We start from the raw sequence: 22,078 nt of genomic DNA, 5'->3' as shown, positions 1-22,078 counted from the left end.
CACTCTGTCAGCCTTTTTTTTTTTTTTTTTTTTTGATGGTACTCAGGGCCTTCGCCTTGAGCCACTCCACCAGCCGCCTTTTTTGTGATGGATATTTTCAAGATAGGGTCTTGGGAACTATTTGTCCAGGATGGCTTTGAACCGCTATCCTCCTAATCTCTGCCTCCTGAGTAGCTAGGATTATGGGTGTGAGGCACCAGTGCCCAGCTAAATGTTCTTATTTTTTTGTTTTTTAGTTTTTTTGGTGGTACTGGGGTTTGAATTCAGGGCCTTCACCTTGAGCTATTCCATCAAGCCCTTTTTTGTGAAGGGTTTTTCTGAGATAGGGTGTTGGGAACTATTTGCACGGGCTGGCTTCGAACTCCTGAATAGCTAGGATTACAGGCATGAGCCACCAGTGTCCAGCAGGAGTGTGTCTCTTTTTATTGGAGGGTGTGGGGTTGGTGCCAAAACCCAGGAGGGAACTAATATCTTCTTTAGACCTGAGCAAGGGCACTCCCATTTGGTCCTTCTGCCTGGAAGACATCTGAGGCAGAATGCCCCTGCAATGATGTCCACGGCCTAACTTTCCCCTATGCGTGAGTATGTTCTGCTCTGCGGAAAGGTGTGTATGGGGGAGTAAGGTTGCTACTAAGAGACTAGAGACTGTAGGTGGTGGTGCACACTTGTAATCCCAGCACTTGAGGAGGTAGAGGAAGGAGGATCTCCAGTTCAAGGCCAGCCTGAGTTACCTAAGGAGACAAGTAAGTCAAGTGCCCATGGCTCACACCTACAATCCTACCTACTTGGGAGGCAGAGATTGGGAGGATCGAGGTTCCAGGCCAGCCCAGGCAAATAGTTCTTGAGACCCCATCTCCAAAATAACCAGAGAAAAGTGGACTAGAGTGTGGCTCAAGCGGTAGAGTGCCTGCTTTGTAAGTGTGAAGCCCTGAGTTCAAACCCCAGTCCCGCAAAAACAACAGAGAGAGTAGCCAGGGTTTGGGAGATGACCTAATGTAATCACAAGGATCTCTAACCATGGAAGTGAGGGACAGAAGAGGAGTGGTCAGATATGCAAGGTAGGAAAGACTCATTGGCCACTGCTGGCTTTGTGAACCAAGGGAGGCCAGGAGCCAAGAGGAGGCCTGGCAGCCTCTAGGAAATGGAACAGGGAAAATGGACAACCCCCGCCCCACACACAGCAACTAGAAGAAAGGAAGACCTTCCCCACTTTGACTTCAGTGCATTGAGACCCATTTTTGAGGTGGACCTCCAGAATCCTAAAAGGTTTGTGGTGATTTGTTACAGAAGGAACAAGAAACTTATACAACACCCCCTTGTCCAGCCTGCTTTTTGTTTGTTTTGAGACAGGTTCTTGTGATGCGATCCAGGTGGGCTTGGCACTCTCTATGTAGCCCAAGCTGGCCTCGAACCTTGGATCCTCCTGCCTCCTGAGAGCTGGGACTACAGAGGTGCACTGAAGTCATCTATGGCGGGAACTAATTAATGTCTGGAAACAGCCTTCTAGGAGGACCCTGCGCACCTCTTACGACAGCGGGCCAGATCCACCCACCCGTTCCCCGCCTGGGCCGCTCTCCACTTGTGTTTTCACCTTGAAAAGAGGACTGCAAAGCAATTGCACTTAATAAAAAAAAAAAAAAAAAACCGCGACGCGCTGTGGCAAAAAGCGCAGGACCGGGCACATCTGTCTGCAAGCGGCGGGGAAGGCAAGGTCCAGGGAGCGGCGCAGGGGTCCGGGACACGGGCACTAGGACACGCGTCCCGGACGCGCATTCAGCTGGGTCCGAGGGCAATGCGCGCCCTATGGCCGGGCCACGACGCGTCCTTCCGCGATGACCATTGTGATTGGCCCCGCAGAAGCAGCTCTCCCAGAGTGGGCGTGTCCGCGCGCCGCATCCTGCCGGGACCCGCCGTGCCGCGTGGACCGCTAGGCAGGACCAAGGCCAACCGCGGACGTCCAGCTCCAGCCTGCCGCTGCTAGGCACAGTTAACACTCCCAGCCCTTCACCCCCAGCCAGGGTCTCTAGCCCGGGCGACCTCTCCGCAAATCACCGCGTCGTTCCAGGGATGAGGCTCGGCGGTAAAAGGACTGGGCTGAGTCGTTAGCGCCGGGATTCGAACCCTCGTTCAGATGAGCTACGCACACCACGGAGAGGCCGCTGTCTCAGCTGGCCGCCAGAGGGCGCACGCGGGCCCCGCAGCACTGGAGCACACAAGGCACATCGGGTAAAACGGGCCGCCTTCGCCAGGTGTCTCACGATCACCTGCTCTGCTTCCCACCCATAGTCCCCCGCTCCCCCCCGCCCCCGCCGCCCCTTCTCCCCCCCGCCCCCGCCGCCCCTTCTCCCAGCACCACACATACACCGTGAGTCAGCTGACTTCTGGGTGTCGCCGTCCCCCAGTCCACACCCACAGCGCAGGCAAGTCTGTTGCAGCGCCACTGTCACCCACGGCCAGAGCGGATCTGGTCCCCCAGCTGATCTATGCGCCTCTGCACCCTTGTGTTCAGAGCTCAGAACCCGGGGTCACCAAAGGCTGGGAAGGTAGGTTAGTGCTGACGATATCTTTGTGGGGGTGGTGGTGTAATGGTTGCAAATTTTAGATTTTACCATAACCTGAAAACAAAACCCCAGCAGCACTTCCCCTGCACCTCAAATAAGATCCAAACTCCCACCTCAGCTCCAGAGCTTTGCTTGCACCCCCAGCCCGCAACCCACTGACCCTCCCAATCCACCTGGCCATCTTTGTTCCATCAACACTCAAACTCAGTTTGCACCTCTATTCCGAGGTGAACTTGTTTTTGTACTGGGGTATAGGACCTGGTTCTTGCCAAGCAGATGCACTACCACTTGAGCCAGACCCCAAAGCCCTTTTTGCTTTTTTTTTTAGGTACTGGCCTTTGAACTCTGGTCTTCACACTTGTTAGGGAGGCACTCTACCACTTGAACCACTCTGTTAGCCCTATTTTGTGTTGGGTATTTTCAAGACAGGGTGTCAACAACTATTTGGGCTGGCTTTGAACTACAACTCTCCTGATCTCTGCCTCCCAAGTAGGTAGACTTACAGGTGTGAACTGCTGGTACCCAGCTTTAGTTATTTTTGAGACAGGGTCTGTGTTTTGCCCAGCACAGGTTTGGAACCTAATCCTCCTCCTTATGCTTCCCATGTAGCTGGGATAAAGGAGAGCACCATCATACCCAGCTTTTTTTGCTAAGATGTGGTCTTGCTAACCTTTTGCCTCCCAAGTGGCTGGGATTACAGGCACAAAGCCATGTCTCCTGAAACTCTTCCCAGTGCTGGCTCTGGTCATCTCTGGGTGTCACCAGCTGACCAGCCATGCAAGGAAGCCCTCCTGACTCTGCACTTAGAGAAGTACCATAGTGGCCAGTGGAATGGAGCAGGGAAGGGCCAATTTGTGTGTGTTGGGGGGGTGGGTGCTGAGGATGGAACCCAGGGCCTCATGCGAACCAGGCAAGCACTCTACCACTGAGCGCTTGTCTTGGCCCTGGGGCTGTCCAGCTCTAGTACTCAGTGCCTCAGTTTCCCCATCTGACAGCAGGATGACAAATAGGACCCCTATTTGGATTTCTGGCAGAAGGATGGAACAAATTAACACTCAAAACACAGGAAGGCCTGGTACCAGGCAGGTGAGGGACAAGCCTTCCTGCCTCTCCTGACCACAGTGAGCCCTGGTGGACGCCCTTCATGGCTCAGCTCATGTCCCCACCGTCCTCAGCATCTGGCATGCTGTGGGACTGGCAAGCCATGTTGAGGGGTATGTAGCTGTGAGGTAGACTCAGGCTTCCTGCACCACACTTTCTTGGGCTGTGTACATCCAGTGGCATGTGGGCTTCAATGGGTCCCATGAGCCCCTGTAGGTGCCCCCAGCCCCACCAGCTGTTCTGCTCAGGCTGTTTGCCCTCAAACGCAGAAGGAGTCCCTAGACTGCTTTTATCTCTTTGGGCCTGGAGACAGTTCCTTTAATGGGAGCCACATAGAACAATGTCCTGGGACATTTGTCTGCAACCTCCTATACCAGGTTATAGACTTACCACATCACATGAAAAGGGGAAAGGGTCACCCTACCCAATGACCCAAATGAGGAGAAAGTTAAGGCATCATCCCCACATCTCTTCCTCATGTCACAGCCATCCTTAGAGCCAGAAGACCCCAAAGCCTGCACGGTGAAGCTTCCGGGGCCTGATGACCCAAGTTCTCCAAGTCAGGGGGAAGCCAGCCTGTGGTGGATTGCCCAAGTGACACTAAGTATAAACAGAGCCTAAGACAACAGAAAGACCCCAAGCTGCCCAACAGCCCCAAGCAGAGTTACCAAGCCACCAATCATGAGGCAAAGGAGAGCTTGTCACAGTCCCTGGATGCGGTTGGTCAGTCAGAAGATGTGATTGTGGAGAGAAGACGCTAAAGGAAATGGGATGTAGAGTATCCACAAAGTGCCAGGTGGTAGGACTGCGTGCTGTGCAGGCTAGGCACATCAAGGAGCAGCGGGAGGGGTCCTGGGCCCTAGTTGGGGGCCCTCAGGTCACCACCTCCTGAACTCAGTGCTGAGTGACCCCGATTCCAAGGTCAGCATGGACTCACTCCTGAAGGTCAGAGCAGTGACCAGAGATATGCCCACAGCTGTGGGCCTCCATTCTACCCACCCAGCTGTCCGTCATCACTGTCCCTAGCCTCTTGCTGCAGCCCTCCAACTCACAGCTATGGCTTCCCTCCTCACTCCCCACACCCACTTCTAATCTTAGCATCTTTCTATGGGTCTGCTGACCTTGGACAGGTCTGCCTAACAAGAGGAAGCCCTGTAAGGAACCCCACCATTCTTGGGCAGAAGCCTGACACCTCCCAAGGAGGCCCAAGGCAACAGTGAAAACAGCAAGCAGCCCTGCTTTGAATGCAAGCGAAACTCAGAGACAAGGCAAGTCAAGTCCTGCAGGCTGCATGTTTATCCACTGTCTCCAGGGTGGTGGCTACAGGCTATGGATGCTGACCTGGAGCAGGGCTCCCAAACTGCTCCCTGGAGACCAGCTCCCCCAAGGGCCCGCCCTGTCAAGTGTCCAGCTGGGGCCATGTGTCGTCTCCAGCCAACATCCTTGGTCACAGCCTGGCTTCTTCCGCCTGCCACACCAGCTCACCTGAGATGTAGGTGGCCTGGACATGGAGAGTGTCGTCAAGCACCACAAAGTCTAGGACAGAGCCAGAGGGTGAGAAGAGAGTGAGGTGGGGAGAGGGTGAGGCTCTCATCCCCCATATGGAGTCATTCCCCTAGGACCAATCCTGTTGGCAAAACTGAGGCCCAAAACCATGATTTATGGACACCATGACTCATCACAGACTGGCAGAGGTCCTAGAACCTAGAGCTCCAACTCCTCACAGTTGAGGACAAGGGACAATGCTCCCTGCAGCTCTCCCCTGGCTTTATCTTAGATTTCAAAAAGCCTGGCTGATGGGGAAGTGGGGGTGGACAGAGGCTATGTTTGGGCAGGGGAGCCAGAAACAAGGGAAGACCCAAGCCGGCCACTGTGTGAAGCCTCACCTGCATCAGCACCGAAGTCCAGGCTCCCCTTGGTTTTCTCCAGCCCCAGCAGCTGGGCAGGGTGCAGGGATGCAGCCTCCAGGGCTGACTCCACACTGCAACCTGGTCAGGGGTATAGCTTGGTGATGATCTGTGGCCCCTCCCTAAACTCTGCTCCAAGCTCTCCAGTTCAGGGCCTGGAGTGGGTAGGGAGGTGCCCAGGACTCCTGCAGCAGGTTACTTAAGGACCCTCCTCCTCCGGCTCTGATGTGCTTGCTCTCTTCCCTAGCTTACTCCCCACCACAGTCCCACAAAGACCTGCTCCTCCCTGACAAAACTCTTGTGCTCCAAGGATCCTCCGCCTCCTACTATGTCCTAAGAAGAGCATGCAAAGAAGTGACGTCTAGGGCTGGCACGCTACCAACCTAGCAGCTACTCTGGGTCCTGCGCTCCATGCCCCTAGCTCAAATGTCAAATGACTACACTCACTGCTTTGTGTCACCTCCAGGCCAAGACACAGTCCTCTCCTGCCTCCCTGTTGCCCATGCTGCCCCTTGGCCCTAATCCATCTCCTCTGGATTCTGATGCCCCCAGGTTCTAACACCTTAAGGTACTGGAAGATGCCCCTCCACACCTTCCCCTTTTGGAGGCCTCTGCACAGCCTACCCCAGGGCCCTGGAAAGCCATTCACTCTCCCCACCTGCCCACCAGAGCCCTGAGCCTCAACTCTTCTGTGGGGAGTAGCAAGGACTCTACTCTGACCCAGGACAGCAACTTCACAACCCATCACCTGACTCCGTGACCCACTGCTTGCCACCCTCCCTCTGCCTGTAAGCTCCCTTGGGGGCAGGGACTTGGTCTAGTCCATCCCCTGGATCCTGTCCCCAGTGGCAGAAGAATATTGGCACGGACTCTCCCAATTCCTGCCTCCCCTCCGGCTCTCCGGGACGTAGCCTCTGCCCCCAGACACACACGTGCACGCCACCCACTGACCTGTGGCCTGCAGGAAATGCCGGACGCAGACATCCATGGGGGCAATGCTGCCGCTCAGCGTCTTGGTGCCTTGAGAGCAGAGGCCAGGCTCAGGAGCTGGGGGTTGGGGACCCAGCATGCAAGAAGGGGACACCAAGGGTCTCGCTTCCCCCTGTCGAGGTGCTGTTCCCAGCACCTGGGAACAGGTGTCACTCACCTGCCACATAGGCTGTCAGCCCATCTACCTCTACCTCCTGCTGCCCTAGTGTGTGGCGGCCATTGCCTAGGCCCAGGGCAGGGACAGCATCAGTGACCAGCACCAGCCCTGGGGGAAAAGGTGCTTCAGGACCTGGCTGGCCATCATCCTCCCTGTTGCACCCTGGCCAGCAGCTTACCCTGGGGATGGGCCCGGTGGGCAATGCGCAGGGCTGCAGGGTTGGTGTGTATACCATCAGCGATCATCCCATAGAAGATGCAGCGGCCCGGGGGCACTTGGTCACTGGTCAGGAGCCCCACAATGCCTGGATCACGGTGGTGGAACTGAGCAAGGAAGGAGGGGATAACTGAGTGACAGGAGGAGCTGCCAAGCCCCTGTCCACCCAGGAGTTGGGGTGGCACTCACAGGCAACATGGCGTTGAAGAGGTGAGTGATGAATGTGGCCCCACTCTGCACTGCTTTCTCTGCAGCCTGCAGGTCAGCCACGGAGTGCCCTGTATGGGGGACCTGGATTGGAACTCTGTACCAGCAGAGAACTCCAGGCAGGTCCCACCCCCACAGAGGGCCCCTCACCTACGGACACGCAGATGCCCTGGGCTGTCAGTGCCTGGATCACTTCATGGCTGCCGCCCAGCTCAGGGGCCAGCGTCACGATGCGGACATTGTCCAGGGGGCCATAGGTGGCCAGCACGTCACGGAAAGCATTGGCTTCAAAGGAGCGGAGGTGGGCCTCAGGGTGTGCACCCCGCTTCTCCCGGCTGATGAACGGACCCTCCAGGTGCACCCCTGGGAGAAGGGACAGGGTGGCTCCAGCAGGCACCCCCACCTGGGAGCCCCACCCCAGTCCCTTGTGCCTGCCCAACCTCCCTCCCCAACTGGGCATCTGGAGGGGGAGGGGCCTCCAAGGCAGGGGCAGGGAGAGGGTCAGCCACTCACCGAGGACCCCTGCCCCATGGGGACCTCCACTCTTCACGGGAATCTGAGGAAGGACCTGGGGGGAACCAGCTGTTAAAGCCCTGCCCCCCCACAGCCCAGCACCCAGAGGTCACAGCCCAGCCAAAGTTAGAGATCCCAGATCAGAGTTAAGAGCCCTGGTCCAGTCCAGCCCAGCCCCACTGGCTGTCCCCTCAAGAGTTAGGAGATAGCTGAAAGCCCCCATAGTGGTCAGGAGTAGGAAAAAAGTGACAGAACAGGAGAACATGGGACAGCCTGCCCCGAGGACCAGGAGGTGATGGTGCTCCCATGCCACATGGGCAAGAGCACAGGCACCAAGGGCAGCTCTGACCTTCCCTGGCCCTCAAGGTGACCACTGCCCAGCAGCAGCTAGAAATAGTGGGGTGAGGCCCCAACACAGTGACTGAAGCCTCCCTGAGCTGTGGGACCACGAAGCAGGGTGGCTCAGAGGCAGGAGGAAGGCAGGAGACACAAGCAGGGCCCAGAAGCCAGAGAGCTCAGTGCAGGTCAGGACAGGTCTTAGCACCAATAACCAGTCCCATGCTGCAATTAGGACCATCACAGCGTTACGAAGGAGTGAGGAGTGCACATAGTCTTGGAGGCCATAAGCAGGCCAGGTGACCTGTGCACACCACATTCCTCTAACACAGGCAAGGGTGTGGGGGCTTCCCAGAGCTTGTCATTCTGGAAGTCCCTGGGCAATGATGGTGGCCTGGCCGTGCCCTTTGTTGGAACTCCCAACCTCTAACAAAAATGAGGGGCTTTTAGTACACTTAAACCCACAGGGACAAAGAACAAGGGAGTTGGACAAGCTGACACTGCACAGATCTGGGTGGGAAAGGACTCCATGAGCTCACGCCATTTATGATGCCTGGTTCGAGAAATGGGCAGGGAAAGGAATGATGATGGAGCCTCATTAGAGAGTGGCGGTCTCCAGAACTCCTGCCCCAACTGCCTCACGGTGGAACACCAGCTAATTAAGTGGAAGTGTAGGCCCTTAAGGCTCTTAGGAAACCAGCAGCTAGGTCTGTTTCCTCTGAGCAGAACAAGACTTTTCTTAGGGCATCTGACAAGCCATGGAGACCCAACCCAGAGAGCCCAGCCTCTGGGTGTCTCCAGAAACCCCATCCCTCAGGCTGGGTGCTCCCAGTGGTGTATTGGTACCAGCCCTTAAACATAGCACACACCTATTTCCTCAGGCAGCATGGGAAGAAACAGCCAACAAGAGGACCAACCCAGTGGGGAGCAGACACCCAGAGGAGAGGAGATAGGAAACATCCAACATTAATACACCCCTGGGGCAATGAGAGGCCTTGCATTAATGAAGCAAGAATTGGGTGTTAGAAAAAAAAAAAAAATTGGAGATGGGGCTATGGTTCAGTGGCAGAGTGCTTGTCTAGCATGCACAAGGCTCTGGGTTTGATCCCCAGCACTGCAAAATAAATAAGTAAAATCAGAAAGACTAAAAATTTAAAAAAAGGACTATCACGGCTAAGACGGGTACAGCGCCTGCTTTGCAAGCACATGAAGCCCTCAGTTCAAACACCCCAGCCTACCAAAAACCTTTTTTAAATAACACATTTTTTAAAAGGCCAGGTATGGTGGCCTGTGCCTTTAATCCCAGCTACATGAAAGGCACAGGGAGGAGGACTGTGGTCTGAGGCCGGCCCTGGGCAAAAACACAAGTCCCTGTCTGAAAAATAACTAAACAAAAAATGGGGCAGGGGTATGGCTCAATTAGTAGAGCACGAGGCCCTTCACAACACAGTAATGCCATTTAAAAAAAAAAGGAAAATTTGGGGAAGGGAGGGGGCCAATGAAAACAATCTCTTCAAAAATCAGAATGTTCAAGAAACCCGAGATCAAAGCTGAGGAAGAGAAAATATATCAGAATAGATCCAGAAGGTCCCACAGTGGACTAGTGGGACTCCCATAAGGTGACAGAGAAATGACAGAAGAACAGTCACCAAGGAAATAATTCAAGAAGAGAAAATAGGGGGACTAAACACCAGGTGTGGTACTATACATTTGTAATCCCAGCACTTAGGAGCCTGAGTAAGGGGGATCAAGAGTTAGAGGCCAGCCTGGGCTACAATGCAAGACCCTGTCTCAACAAAAATCCCACAAAGCTGAGCTTCCAGCTGTGTCCAACAGCAGCACAATAGATTAATCCACACCTCACACCCCTCCGTTCCCACAGCTGGCCACTCTGAGACCTCAGATCCAGGGACAGAGAAAATATTCTACAAGTTTCCAGAGGGAAAAAGCCACCCAGAAAGGATCAGGAATCAGATGGCCTCCAACTTCCTAGCCACAACCCTGGAAGTTCAAAAACAATATAGCCCTGCTTTTAACATTTTAGAGGAGAGGTGTATGCCTGTCATCCCACATACTAAAAAAGGATCACTTGAGCTCAGGAGTTTGAGGCCAGCCTGGGCAACCTAGAGAGACCCTGTCTCAAAAACAAAAAGGTTAAAGGGGAGTTGGGTAGAGCCCAGGAGTTTGGGGCTGGGTTGTATAGGTCAGTGGAGGAGCATGTGCAAGACCCTGAGTTAATCCCCAGCACCAAAGAAAAAAATTTAGGGAAAAAATGCCCTCTTACCTAGAACTCTAACCCAGCCAAGCCATGGATCAATAAAATACATTTTCAGAACTTCAAGAATGCAAACTTCATGACCCTTTTCTCCAGAAACTCCTGGAGAACATGCTCCAACAAAATGAAGGTGGATGCCAGCAAAGAGGACAGCATCTGGGACATGGGCGACTCCTCCAGGTAAGGGAAAAAGAGTTCCCAGGACATCTTGGCCCTGCTGAGGGGATAGCCAGTACTGGAGAGAGCAGGAAGACAAAGTTGATGGAGCCTGTACTGTGTGTAAATAGCCAGAGAGCGAGACAGCAGGAAGCCTGCAGCTGTGTTAGTAACTAAACATCCAAGCAAAGAATTTTTTTTTTTTTTTTTGCAGTATGGGGGTTTGAACCCAGGGCCTCACACTTACTAGGCAGGCTCTCTACCACTTGAGCTACTCCAGCAGCCCTTTTTTGTGTTGGGTGTTTTCGAGATAGAGTTTGAACCTCAGTCTTCCTGATCTCTGCCTCCTGAATAGCTATGATTACAGCATGAGCCACCAGCGCCAGACTTTTTTTTTTTTTTTTTGGTGGAAGTAGGGGGTTGAACTCAGGGCTTCCTTTGAGCTTGCAAAGCAGCCACTCCACCTCTTGAGCCACACCTCTCGTCCCCAAGCAAAGAACATTAACTCTAGGGAAACCAGAGTTGGCAAGTAAGAAAATGTAAGTGAGTGGGACTCCCCTTAGCTCCCCAATGAGAGTTACACAGTTGATCTAATCAAAATTACAGTATGAGGAGACAGAAGTGGATAAGAGGGATGATCCTTATCTTTCCCTGGTGAGAGGCAACAGACAATGCCCAAACTGAAAAGTCAAGCAGGAAGAGCAGCATAATTTTTAAGACATGCAGGTGAATTCCTAAGAAGACAGCCGAGTTGAAAGTGATGGCACCTAGGGTGGAAACTGCTTGTTATCCCATAAGTTATTGTGGATAAACAAGTTCATGGAGATAATAAAAAAAGATGACTGAATTTTTCTACAACAGAGCTTTGAGAGGCAAAGCAAGAGCACTAAATAAAAACAGGATAAACAGTAGGCTGGAGGTGGAGGGAATGAGACACGTTTAAGGCAGGGAAGCAGCTGGAAAAATCCAAATGTGGAGGTCCTATGGGGCTGCCACCCTGAGGATGTGCCTGACCTTGACTCAGCAGATAATGAACTTGAAGCAAAGAACAGGGGCACATGTGCCTCCTGGAATGACAGCAAAGGGAAGGGTTAGAGGAGCCCCCAGAAAAAAGCAAAGGGTATGAGTGAACCAGACATAGATGACAAGAGTGGGTAACTTCAAGCAAAGTGGAAAATCACAAATCATTTTTACCTGGTGTTGAGGGGCCCTGTAGAGGGAGGGTGCATGGGAGGGGAGGTCTCCAAAGGGAGCATCCTCTGGTTTCCTTCTTTTTTTGGCAGTTACTGGGGTTTGAACTTAGGTTCTTGGGCTTGCTAGACAGGTGCTCCACCACTTGACCAAACCCCAGAATCCCTTTCCTGCTTTTGCTTTAGTTATTTTTTAGATAGGGTCCTGTGCTTTTTGCCTAGAGCTAGTCTGGCACATCGATCCTCTTACCAATGCCTCCTGAGTAGCTGGAATTACAGGTGTACACCACCATGCTCCGACAGTGTCCTCTGGTTTCTAAGACAATGGTGATATTAAGTTTTCATATTCAAAGCCCTCTTTGATCTCTACCCTCAGTAGTTTGCTGTCTGCCTCCTGAGGCTTTCACCTATCAGTGTCAGTTGAGTCTAAAAGGTACCTGGACTGCAACAGGTATTAGGAAGCAAAGTTAAGAAGCCGGCTAACTGCATCACACTGGTCAGACCAGCTGCAGGAGCAAGGCTCCGTGGTTGAGGTGTGGGGGCAGGAGAGGGGACACCTGGAGCTACTGGAATGTGCCTCGGGAGAGAGAAGAGGCTCCTCAGGTACTAGGGAATGTTCCTGGGGCAAGGGCAGTGCTCAGTCCTGTTATTTTAAAAAGTCATTGTGGCAGGACCCAGAGCCCAAGAGAGCAGCTGGGAAAGCCAGGTGCCCATTTGCTGCAGGACCACAGGTTTGTTTTTTTGACATTTGACTGTTTACTGGGAGAGCTGTGGGAAATTTCTAGAAAGATCCCCTAGCTGCCATTTATTGATTGTTTAAACATGTACAAGAGTGCCCAGTGCCCAACAACTGGACAAGATTATTCTCAGAAAGGCTAAGGTTGTCCCAAGTCTTCCAGCTGATACAGAAGTCAGGAGGCCAGGACCACAAGCCCACACACTTCACCCATGGTTCCCTAATCTGACTCTGTGACCACACACCCAGAAAGGGACCCACAGGCTGCCACACACTCCCTCATTCTGAAATAGATCCTGTACTGGAGGAAAAACCAGCTGAGGCAAATAACAAAACAGGAATGATGGGATCCATTAAAGTATGGGGAACAGCATTAAATTACCAAACTCAACCGCCAAACTGTGGTTGTATTAAGAGAATACCCATGTTTTCAAGAAAGAAAGGCTCGATGCATGCAACCTACTCTCGAATGCTTTGGTAGATTAAGAACCTGAGTAACACTTGGGGAAGAAAACCAAACGAAAAGAAGTCCTAAGGAGGAGAGTGGAAGGGTGAGGGATGCAGGTGAAAGTAGCTCAGAACGCAGGGAAGCAGCGGGGAGCGGGGGAGCAGCTCTTTCTGCAAGGCGTGTTCAAGTGAGTCACAGGCAGGTTAGGGAGGAAGAGCCTGACCAGAGACAATGGTCGTAGCAATCAGAGTCTCAGGAGACCTTGCTCCGGGAGGCCTGGAGGAGGCCAGTGGGGGTTGGGGGTGGGGAAGATCTGTGGCCGGTGAGAATGCTGACAGCAAATGTAGGGACAGCTGCAGACACCAGGCAGCCAGACAACTCGTGGAGAAAGCCCGGGGCGGGCCACGACCCCATGCTCAAGTGGAAGGAGGGCAGAAGTGAGGGCGGACTCAGGTGCCCAGAGCCGGGGGGCACATCCGAAAGTTAGGGGCTGGCTGCCAAGGGGCCCTCCTTGCCTTAGGCAGGGAGCCTGACCTCACCTTGTGGTAAACCTCTGGTGGGGAAGTGACCAGAGTGGGGCAGAAGGAGGTGACACCGTGGGACAAGATCCTCTGGGCCACCAGGGCGACCCCTGAGCCCACGTCCTCCGTGGCCTTGGAGAAGTCAACACCAAATCCACCTGCGGCCACAGAAAAGAAGGGGTCGTACGGTGCTCAAAGCGCCTCCCCAGGGTTCCCTGGCCCAGGCCAGGCCGCACCGTTGATCTGCACGTCGATGAAGCCGGGCGCCAGGATGCGGCCCGCGCAGTCCCGCCGCTCGTCAGCCACGCGCCGCTCCTCAAAAAACAGCTCCTCAGGGTCCAAGATGCGGCCCGCGCGCACCCACAGGTCCTCCCTGGGGGCAGAGCGGCCGGCGGTCGGGCTGCGGCCAGTCCCCGGCCCGGCCTCCCAGCTGTGCCTGCACCCAGCACTCTGCCGGGTCCCCGGCCCGCACCCCGCCCAGCCTCTTGTGCAGTCACCGCCCGGATCCCAGGCCTGCACCCCGCGGTCCCGACCTGAGCAGCGCGCCGCCGCGCAGGATGCGGCAGTTGGTGAACTGGAGCACCGGAGCCCGCGCCGCGCACTGCCCGGCGCGCATGGTGAGCCGCGCCCGAACCCAGCGAGCCCGCGGCGCCTGCCCGGAGCCGCCGCAACTCGGAAGCGGGCCGGGCTCGGACGCGCCACGTGACTCTCAGCTGACGGCGCGGGCGCCACGTGACCGCAGAGCCCACGTGACCCGGCGGCCCACGTGACGCGACGCCAGCAGCCCCGCCACCCCGCCCACAGAAGCGCGCGGACACTAGCTGTCACATCCGAGAACTTTATTGGACACAGCTCGGCGCCGGGGCCTGGAGGCCGGCACTCTGCCCGCCAGCCTGGCAGCCCGCAGCCGGAGGGAGAGCGGCTCCATCCAAGGAGTCTCAGCGTCGGGAACCCCACAAGGCAACACTCTACTAAGGTTACTATATAGCTGGGAGGCAGGGCTGCTCCACAGACGCATGAACAGGTCAATCTTTATAAATAAACATCCAGTGAAGAGAAAAATGACAACTAATTCATCCTTATACACAGCACTCTAGGGTGATGAGAGGGGCGGCCGGAGGCCAGCATCCTCACTGTCAGGGACGTGGCTGGGAGATGAGTGGGCCCAGATGTCCACAGCACGGGGCGGCAGGGGCCAGGCGGGGGCAACAGACGATGGGCACTAGGACACTGCGCATTTACAAGACCACTACGGAGGGGGCAGCTGCCCGTGCGTGTGTGTCAGGCTGTTCGTTCCGGAATGAGGGGGCGGTCTTTACGTCATATTCTGTGGCTGGTGGGCTCGGAGAGGGGCTACTTGGTGGACAGGATGAGGGCCACGATGAGCCCATAGAGGCCAAGCACCTCGGCGAAGATGAGGATCAAGATCATGCCCACGAACAGCCGGGGCTGCTGGGCAGTGCCCCGCACGCCAGCGTCGCCCACGATGCCGATGGCAAAGCCCGCTGCCAGGCCGCTCAGGCCCACGCTCAGGCCAGCGCCCAGCTGAAGGAAACTCCTAGGAGAGAGAAGAAACAAAGGCTGTGAGCTCGACTCCTGCCACAGGAAGCCACACCCAGCAGGACAGGCCCACATTCACCTGTAGAGGGTGATGCCATCATTGAGGGAGTTGGCGATGAGGACTGCCACCACTAGGCCGTAGATGGCGATGATGCCCGCCATGACCACTGGGATGATAGACTTCATGATCAGCTCCGGCCGCATGACAGACATGGCTGCAATGCCGGTGCCACTCTTGGCTGTGCCATAGGCGGCACCCAGGGCTGTGGAAGGGAGACGAGGTGTGCTTAGGGCAGTACAAAGGCTGCCTGGGGAGGAGCTTCTGCAGAGGTGGGAGGGCTCCCCAAGTTACTAAAGATTCTAGGAGCTGAGGCACCCAGTGGGTCAGGAGGCCCTGACAGGAACAGCCACCACTATATCCATTTTCCCCTTTCCTCTGGCTGAGCCAACCCCACTCCACAGCCCACCTCTTCCTCCTCCTGAAGTGGCCTCTGTGGCCATCTGGAACTCCGTTCTGTGAAACTAGGTCCTGCTCCCTAGCACCACCTTCCTCACCCCAGGCTGCTGCTTGTACCCTCAGGCAGTCCAGTCACATGGGAACAGGCAGGGGGATCCCAGAAGCTTTGCTTGAGATTCTAGGCACTTTTGTCCCATCTTAAGTACCCAGTACTTTCAGCCGGGAAAGACCTGCACAAGCATGAGTGGACTGCCTCTTAGCAGCCCAGGGTTAGCCAGTCCTGAGGCTACTGCACAACACGCTGGGAAGCCACCATGCAGATCACCAGCACAGCCCTCCCTCTAGGCATAATCTCAGGTTCAGGAATAGCTGACCTGGCCAGTCCAGTCCTCCAGGCCAGAGCTTTCAGACTCACCCACACAACAGACCCTGGAGCTGTGAGATTAGAGACCCTCCCTAAGTAACCAGGGAGAAGGGCAAACCAAGGAAAGGACAGGGCTGTAGCCTCACTACCCAACCTAAGCACAAGGCCTCAAGAAACCTCTCAGAGGCAGCCCCTGCCTGCACTGGGGCCTTTAGGCCTTCACAACATGACAACAGGAAAGCAGGACTCTGGGGTGGCCTTTTTCTCTAGTGCTGTCCCCCATCCCCCACCTCCTCAGGGGATGCTGCTTTCCTTTCAGAAATTTGTTTCCCTCTCCCAGCTTCAGTTCTTGAAGTGCAGTTCTTCCCACTTCTGCTACCTGCCCTCCAGGGTCCCCACAGGGACCTGGACAAGTGGCACTGGAAGCTCCCACCCTACCTCTGCCCAGGGAACCCATGCCATGGTCATTCTGGGGAATGATGACGGGCTTGACACATAGAAGATAACATAGGCCAGAGACAGAAGGAACAAGAACAATCCCAGTCATTCCTCTGCATGCTTTATTGATCTCTTTGAGCCACAAAAGATGCCTACTCTGTGTCCAGCACTGAGCAGGGCTGAGATCAGAAGAACTCTGCCTTCCCAGGGCTCAGAGCCTAACAAGAACAGGACAGTTCTGTTAGGAGGGCACTGGAGGAAGGGAAAGGGGACACAGTGTAAGAATCTGGAGAAGGATCACAGACCACGTGATGGTGAGTGGGAAAATGATGGTGAGCAGATCAGAGGAAGACAGGGCAGAGGCAAGGATCTTGACAACACATGCATATAGCAAGCAAAATGGTGCTAGATGAAGGAAGCTGTTGCTGGGATGGAGGGGGCAGCTCTGCCTTCTCAGCATCAAGGTACATAGACACTCTGACTCATGGAACTGTTCTGGTCATATTTTTAGGTTCCCAGCCCCAAGTCAGGCTGCATCACTGATGTACAAGAGGCCAGTGCCCCCAGGGCTCACACCCCTGGGCCATGTTACTCAACAAGGAGAACACAGCCTGACACGCAGTGCTGGAGGAGTGATGAAATGAACACAGGGAACCCAGCACCCCAAGTAGTGGGACCCTGAGAAAGGCAGGAAGTGAGCTAGGGCCTTCCCCAGAGGACAGCAGGGAGGTCATGTGGCTGGGGGATGGGTAAGGCAACAAGAGGAACAAAGTCAAGAAACAGGGATGACCACTTGGGGCTGAGCAAAAGGAGATAAAACCAATCCAGGCCTGGGTAGCAGCAGGTATCCAGAAGGCCAAGCCTTCTGGACTGCAGAAGGCACACCTGCCAACAATGCCAAATGCAGTGGGGCAGAGAGCAGGCTCAGGAGGCAGTTCCTGGAACTCAAGCACCAAATACAGGGAGGAAGTCACAGAAAATACGGAAAAGGAGCAACTGGCAGCTTCATGGAAGACATGATGAAGAAAGAACCAACAGGATGTTTGTCATAAGAAAAAAGGGGAAGCTGGAATGTGAGATGGAAAATAGGGGCCTGAAAGATGTGTGTAAACCTTATTTAAAGATTAATCAGTCAAGAATGAGGCAGGCCAACAGGCACTGAAACAGCTTGAAGTCAGTCTGGCAGCAACACCAGAAACCACCACAGGACAGACAGAGGGACTTGTTCAGGTAGCAGAGAACTCTGACAAGGACATGTTTGTAAAAGTTTTTTGCCTTTTAAAAATTTTTTGGTGGTACTGGGGTTTAAACTCAGGGCCTCATGCTTGCAAGTCTTACAAGGCAGGCGCTCTACCACTTGAGCCACTCCACCAGCACCTAAGACATGCTTAGTAGGAAGAAATAAAGGTAGATGGTGTGAGGCTAGCCGTCACAGAGCTGCATTAAAGCAGGAGTGGGGCTAGGGACACATGTCGTGAAGGGGCAGAAGCTAATAGGGGCATGCAGGCTTCAATCCTCAGGAACCAGGGCCAGGCAGAAAAGGTCCAGGCCAGCAATACCCAATTTTTCAATGGTGTGCAGACATCTTGCCAGACAGACACATGTGGGTACATGACAAAAAGGGAAACAGGGAAAGAGGTGGGTGCAGAGAAAGGACTCAGTGTGCAGACCCCAGGTTGCAGGAGACATCGTGACAACCAGAATGTGAGTTCCTCACAAGCAGAGGTCTTGTTTTGTTCACTGATGTCCCCTCAGTATCGGGCACACAGCAAAAAGTCAATGAAGATTTGCTGACTGAATGAGTGACATCAACGAACAGTAATCACAGGTGGCCAAAGTAGTGGAACCTCTAGAAGCATTATGGGGACAGAGTAGAGGGAATGCATAGCGATCTGCCCCCAAGGAGGCCTAGAGGTGTGGGAAGAACAGGCGTGGCCTGGGAGTAAAGGAGAAGTCTAGACCACATCTCCCACCACAAATGACCCCTTATTCAAAGGGGATGGGAAGGGCCAGGGCTCACTCAGCAGCGCGTGACTGGCAGACAGGCCCAGGCAGGGGGAGGCCCCCAAGAGATCAGAACTCCAACCCCCAACCCTACAACTGTTTACAGTCAGCAGACACTGTTTGGAGTTCAAACCCTCATGTACCTGCTACGGGAGCATACCCAGTCCACCAGGTAGGGTGGGGCAGGGCGGGGTCATTTAAGTCAAAGACCAGACCTACCAGAGGAGGCCCAGACCAGGCCAGACCAGTCCACAGGGGCTGTGACTTACCTCCCTCAATCCCACATTCTTGGGTTTGGCCCAAGCTTTTTATCCCCAGGAAGGCAAATTTTCACTAAATTTGACAGCCCAGTACTGTCAAGGCCCAACTTCAAAAGCAGGGTGCCATCAAGAACCCCGTTAGGCCCTTTCTCCTTGCCCAGAGCAGTCCCTCCCAGTTCCAACCCCCCTCCCCACTTCAGGAAGAAGGTCATTCATTCACCCATCCATTCGCTGGAGCCAGAATTGGAGACTCCTAAAGAACAAAGATCCAATCCTGTAAATGCTGGCACCCCTCTGCCACCCTCTCACCCACCGCAAAGCAGACCCTCAGCAAACGTCCACATAAGCGTCCCCTTCCCAGACCACCCCCACTTCCAAGCGCTCCCACACCTGGGTCCCAGCGGGCTCTTAGGACCAACCCTCAGCCCAGCTTTCCCAATCAGCCCACACGGCTGACAGAACCATTGGGAAATCGCGACAAGCCCCAACCGGAAGCACCAGCCTCATCAGGATACAGGATCCCCCCCCTCCCCCCCCCGTCAGGCAGCCACAAAATCGAGGGCTTCAGACCTTAGCGGGGGTACAGGCTCCCGCTGGCCGGGAGGCCGAGGGCTCCTCTCCGGGGCGCCCCCGTGTCCGCCGCCGCCCACGGACTGGAGTCTGTTGAGGTGTGATGTCACACCTGCCCGCAAAATGCGGGGTGCGGAGCAGGCGCAGGATTTCGCGCCGCCCCCCGCGCCCCCACCCCAGCCTCCCTCCCGTCTCCCGGTGCTAAGATGGCAGCGGCGCCGCCGCCCCACCCCCGCACCGACGCGGCCCGGCTGGCAGGCCGCCGGCCGGGACCCCGAAGACCCCCGGGGCCCGCACTCTAGCCAAGCTCGCATTCCTGCGCCCTAGGCACGCAACGGCCCCCGACGGCCTCTGGCACGACCCCCGTCCGCGGTCGTGAGGCCTGGCACCCCGACAGCTGGGGATTGCGTCAGAGTGACGTCACGCCCGGCCCCCGGCGAGCTGCGGGAAGGAGCCCCGCGTCGCCTCGGCGCCCCCCGCCCCGGGCCCCGCCTGCCGGGGAGCTCACCGCTGAAGATCATGGCGCACGAGGCGCCCATGACGGCGAAGAACGAAGCATACTCGGGGCCGTTCTTGGTCTCGGACATATCTGCGGGCGGGGCGGGGGCTAGTTGGGCGAACCGCGGCGGGGCAAGGACGACGGGCAAACGGACACAGAAGCGGGCGGCGGCAAACACGAAAGCAACCCGGCCCGTCAGCCGCTGCGCTCTAAATACCAGCACCGCAGAGCAAAATGGCGGCCGAGGCCGCGTCACATGACCCAGGCCCCGCCCCTGAGGCCCGTACCACTTTACGCCGGTGGGGGAGCGTGGTCTCGGACGTGCGGGCGGCCCGCTGACAGCCCCCAGGGTGTGCCGCTAGCCCGCCGGCCCTGAACCCCAGCATCGCGCCCCGCCTTAGTCTCCTGGAGCATGCCGCTCGGCGCCGGCGTCCTCTCGAACCCCGCAGCATTGGACTCGTCCGGCCCCTGGGCCGGGGCGGGACGGTGGCGCGCCATATTAGCATATGGGGCGGGAACTCGAGGGCCCCGCCTCCTCTGCGGCTGCACGACGGTCGCGGGTGTTCGGTTAGGAGCAATGCTTTTCGTAGCATTCGCGGCGTGGAACCTTAGGCCCTCCTGCCGCAGCCCGGGTTCTTACGCTAGGATTCAGACTCTTCCTGGGCAGAAGCACAGTCTCTCCGAACCGACGAGCCAAAGAAGTCCTGAGCGAGGGTCACCTCCAGCCGCTCAGGAACGCCCCCTCACACCTGTGAAGGACCTCTGGCTGCAACCCTCCTGTGTTCCCCGATTACGACCCTTCACCCCATCAGCAGGTTCCTCCAGACCCAGTCTCACCATCCTCTGACCCAGCAGTTGATGACTTCAGCCCTTGAATCCGAGAAAAAGGTGCCCCCCCTACATCTCCTTTCCCTTGCATCAGGGACCCAGACATCAGTTGGCACCCCATCCCTCAAGGTGTAGGTATAAGTGACTTGAAGCCCTATCAGTGTTGCAACCTGTCGAAGATATCCCGGGACATCCTTGCATCTGGATCCTGCCTGTCCTACCAGCCCTAGAAAAGCCCGCATCTGCACAACCACTTTTCTGTAACAGCGACAGAGGAAAGTAACTCCCTGAGTCGTGCAGGCAGCCTGGTTGAGGCTGGCCCTGTCCTGCTGATGCCTGTGTGGCAGTCCAGGCGCTCCCAACTGTCTACTTCACTTCCACCCACTAGCTCAGGCTGCCATTGCCCTTTCAATCCCCTCCCTTTCAGGGGACCTGGCCAGCTGGCCTGGGTCTCCCTTGAGCCTCAAACCCATATCCCAGGATCAGAGGGCTCTATAGCCAGGATGCCAGCTCCTTAACTTGTCTATGTAGGCAGTGAGGTCACCTTCCCATCCTGGCCCTCCCCTAGACTCGCAGCCCCACCTCCACAACCTCCCTAAAGTCCCTCCCCCCTTGGATGGACTGCGTTTGCCACCCTCTGAACTTGCTGCTCACAAAATTGCCCAGGTCTGCTTTGCTTAAAGGACTGGATGCTGCAGAGAATGGCTAGTTCTTCCTCCACCTCCCTCTTTCTCCCCCGAAAGTTTCTGAGAAGAGGAGTCTTCTTCACCTGTCTCTACCTCTTCATTTCTCCTGCCCTCCCCAGTTCCTTGTCCTTGCCAAGGTCACAGTGATCACCAGTTCTCTAAGCAGAGGGACAATGGTCAGCTGGTCTGAGTGGGCTCTATGCTGGTACTCTCTTCTCCACCCCTCCACTTTCTCCTGCTCACTTCCTACAACTCTGCTACCCTTGTTCTTCCTGGAGTCACAAAGGGGAGCAAGGACAAGCCCAGGGCCTGTAGCCTCAACTTCACTGCAGGGCCTGCGTGTTCCCAGGGCTCCTCCTGGCTCTGCCCTTTCCCTGAGGGAGTCTATGTTCTGGCTTTATCTTCCATCTTGTTTCTTGATTGCAACTTTCCAGTCCTGACCACCCTGTAGATGAGGGCTATACCCAGTGCTGGTCCATAGTTCCAGGCCCTTAGGGATTCAGGGCCAGAACGGCCCAGGCCAGGGAGGTGGTGCTGGCCGGAGGGCCAGGATGCTGCCTGTAGGGAGAGAATCCAGGCCAAGGAAAGGGAAGGACAGCGTAGTCCACTGTTGAGAGTGGAGGAAGTCAGATGCATAGGGATGGAATGGGGGAGTGGCTCAAATGGTAGAGCACCTGCCTAGCAAGTGTGAGGTCCTGAGTTCAAACCCCAGTGCCACCAAAAATAAGTAAATAAAACAGAGGGATGACAAAGTGTGCCTGACAGAGATACTAAGACTAGGAAATTGACAACAGGATCAGGAAGCAGGACAGACAACTTTGCTGTCACATGGTCCTCCCGTTTTCTGCCTAATTCTAGTGTGAGGGGTCACAAAGGGCCTCCAGGGATTCTGGAGACACTGCAGACCAGCAGGTAGCACACTCAGCTCATATCCTTTCCCTAGCAAAAGGCACACCCATCTGCCTAGTGGCTCGCACCAGCAGCTCCAGTCAGCCTGACTCCCTCCTTCTCAGTGGAATTATTCACCGGGCCCTGAGATTCTGGGGCTCTCCAGCTCTCAGCTCTGCCCCCACCTCCAAGCTATAACTGTCTCTCTCC

At 55.6% G+C, this 22,078-nt stretch overlaps 2 protein-coding genes across 2 annotated transcripts; both read right to left on the bottom strand.

The window, feature by feature from the left end:
• Positions 1–4,935: 4,935 nt before the first annotated feature.
• Amdhd2 (amidohydrolase domain containing 2) lies at positions 4,936–14,012 on the bottom strand. Its single transcript, XM_074060263.1, has 11 exons — positions 13,848–14,012; positions 13,551–13,687; positions 13,333–13,472; positions 7,653–7,707; positions 7,290–7,502; positions 7,122–7,210; positions 6,895–7,039; positions 6,717–6,824; positions 6,521–6,589; positions 5,549–5,650; positions 4,936–5,198 (listed from the first exon to the last, which is right to left on the bottom strand). The coding sequence occupies exons 1-11, from the start codon at positions 13,928–13,930 to the stop codon at positions 5,110–5,112; spliced, it is 1,230 nt and encodes a 409-aa protein (XP_073916364.1). The 5' UTR covers positions 13,931–14,012; the 3' UTR covers positions 4,936–5,109.
• Positions 14,013–14,138: 126 nt separating this feature from the next.
• On the bottom strand, positions 14,139–19,713 carry Atp6v0c (ATPase H+ transporting V0 subunit c). The gene is made up of 3 exons (XM_020169022.2): positions 19,476–19,713; positions 14,954–15,137; positions 14,139–14,872 (listed from the first exon to the last, which is right to left on the bottom strand). Exons 1-3 carry the CDS (start codon positions 19,552–19,554, stop codon positions 14,668–14,670), a joined length of 468 nt encoding a protein of 155 aa, XP_020024611.1. The 5' UTR covers positions 19,555–19,713; the 3' UTR covers positions 14,139–14,667.
• Between the last annotated feature and the right edge of the window lie 2,365 nt (positions 19,714–22,078).

This window comes from Castor canadensis, chromosome 17, assembly GCF_047511655.1.
Source record: "Castor canadensis chromosome 17, mCasCan1.hap1v2, whole genome shotgun sequence".
NCBI lineage: Eukaryota > Metazoa > Chordata > Mammalia > Rodentia > Castoridae > Castor > Castor canadensis.
The sequence above is the reverse complement of the archived record's forward strand: the minus strand, read 5'-3'. Positions and strand labels throughout refer to the sequence as shown.

Coding starts and splice junctions, on each gene's coding strand:
- Amdhd2 (XM_074060263.1), bottom strand. CDS start 13,930: ATGCGCGCCGGGCAGTGCGCGGCGCGGGCTCCGGTGCTCCAGTTCACC. Junction 7,211..7,289: donor GGGCATCTGCGTGTCCGTAG/GTGAGGGGCCCT, acceptor TCCCCCATACAG/GGCACTCCGTGGCTGACCTG. Junction 7,040..7,121: donor TCTTCAACGCCATGTTGCCT/GTGAGTGCCACC, acceptor TTCCTTGCTCAG/TTCCACCACCGTGATCCAGG.
- Atp6v0c (XM_020169022.2), bottom strand. CDS start 19,554: ATGTCCGAGACCAAGAACGGCCCCGAGTATGCTTCGTTCTTCGCCGTC. Junction 15,138..19,475: donor GTGCGCCATGATCTTCAGCG/GTGAGCTCCCCG, acceptor TCCCTTCCACAG/CCCTGGGTGCCGCCTATGGC. Junction 14,873..14,953: donor GATGGCATCACCCTCTACAG/GTGAATGTGGGC, acceptor TCTCTCTCCTAG/GAGTTTCCTTCAGCTGGGCG.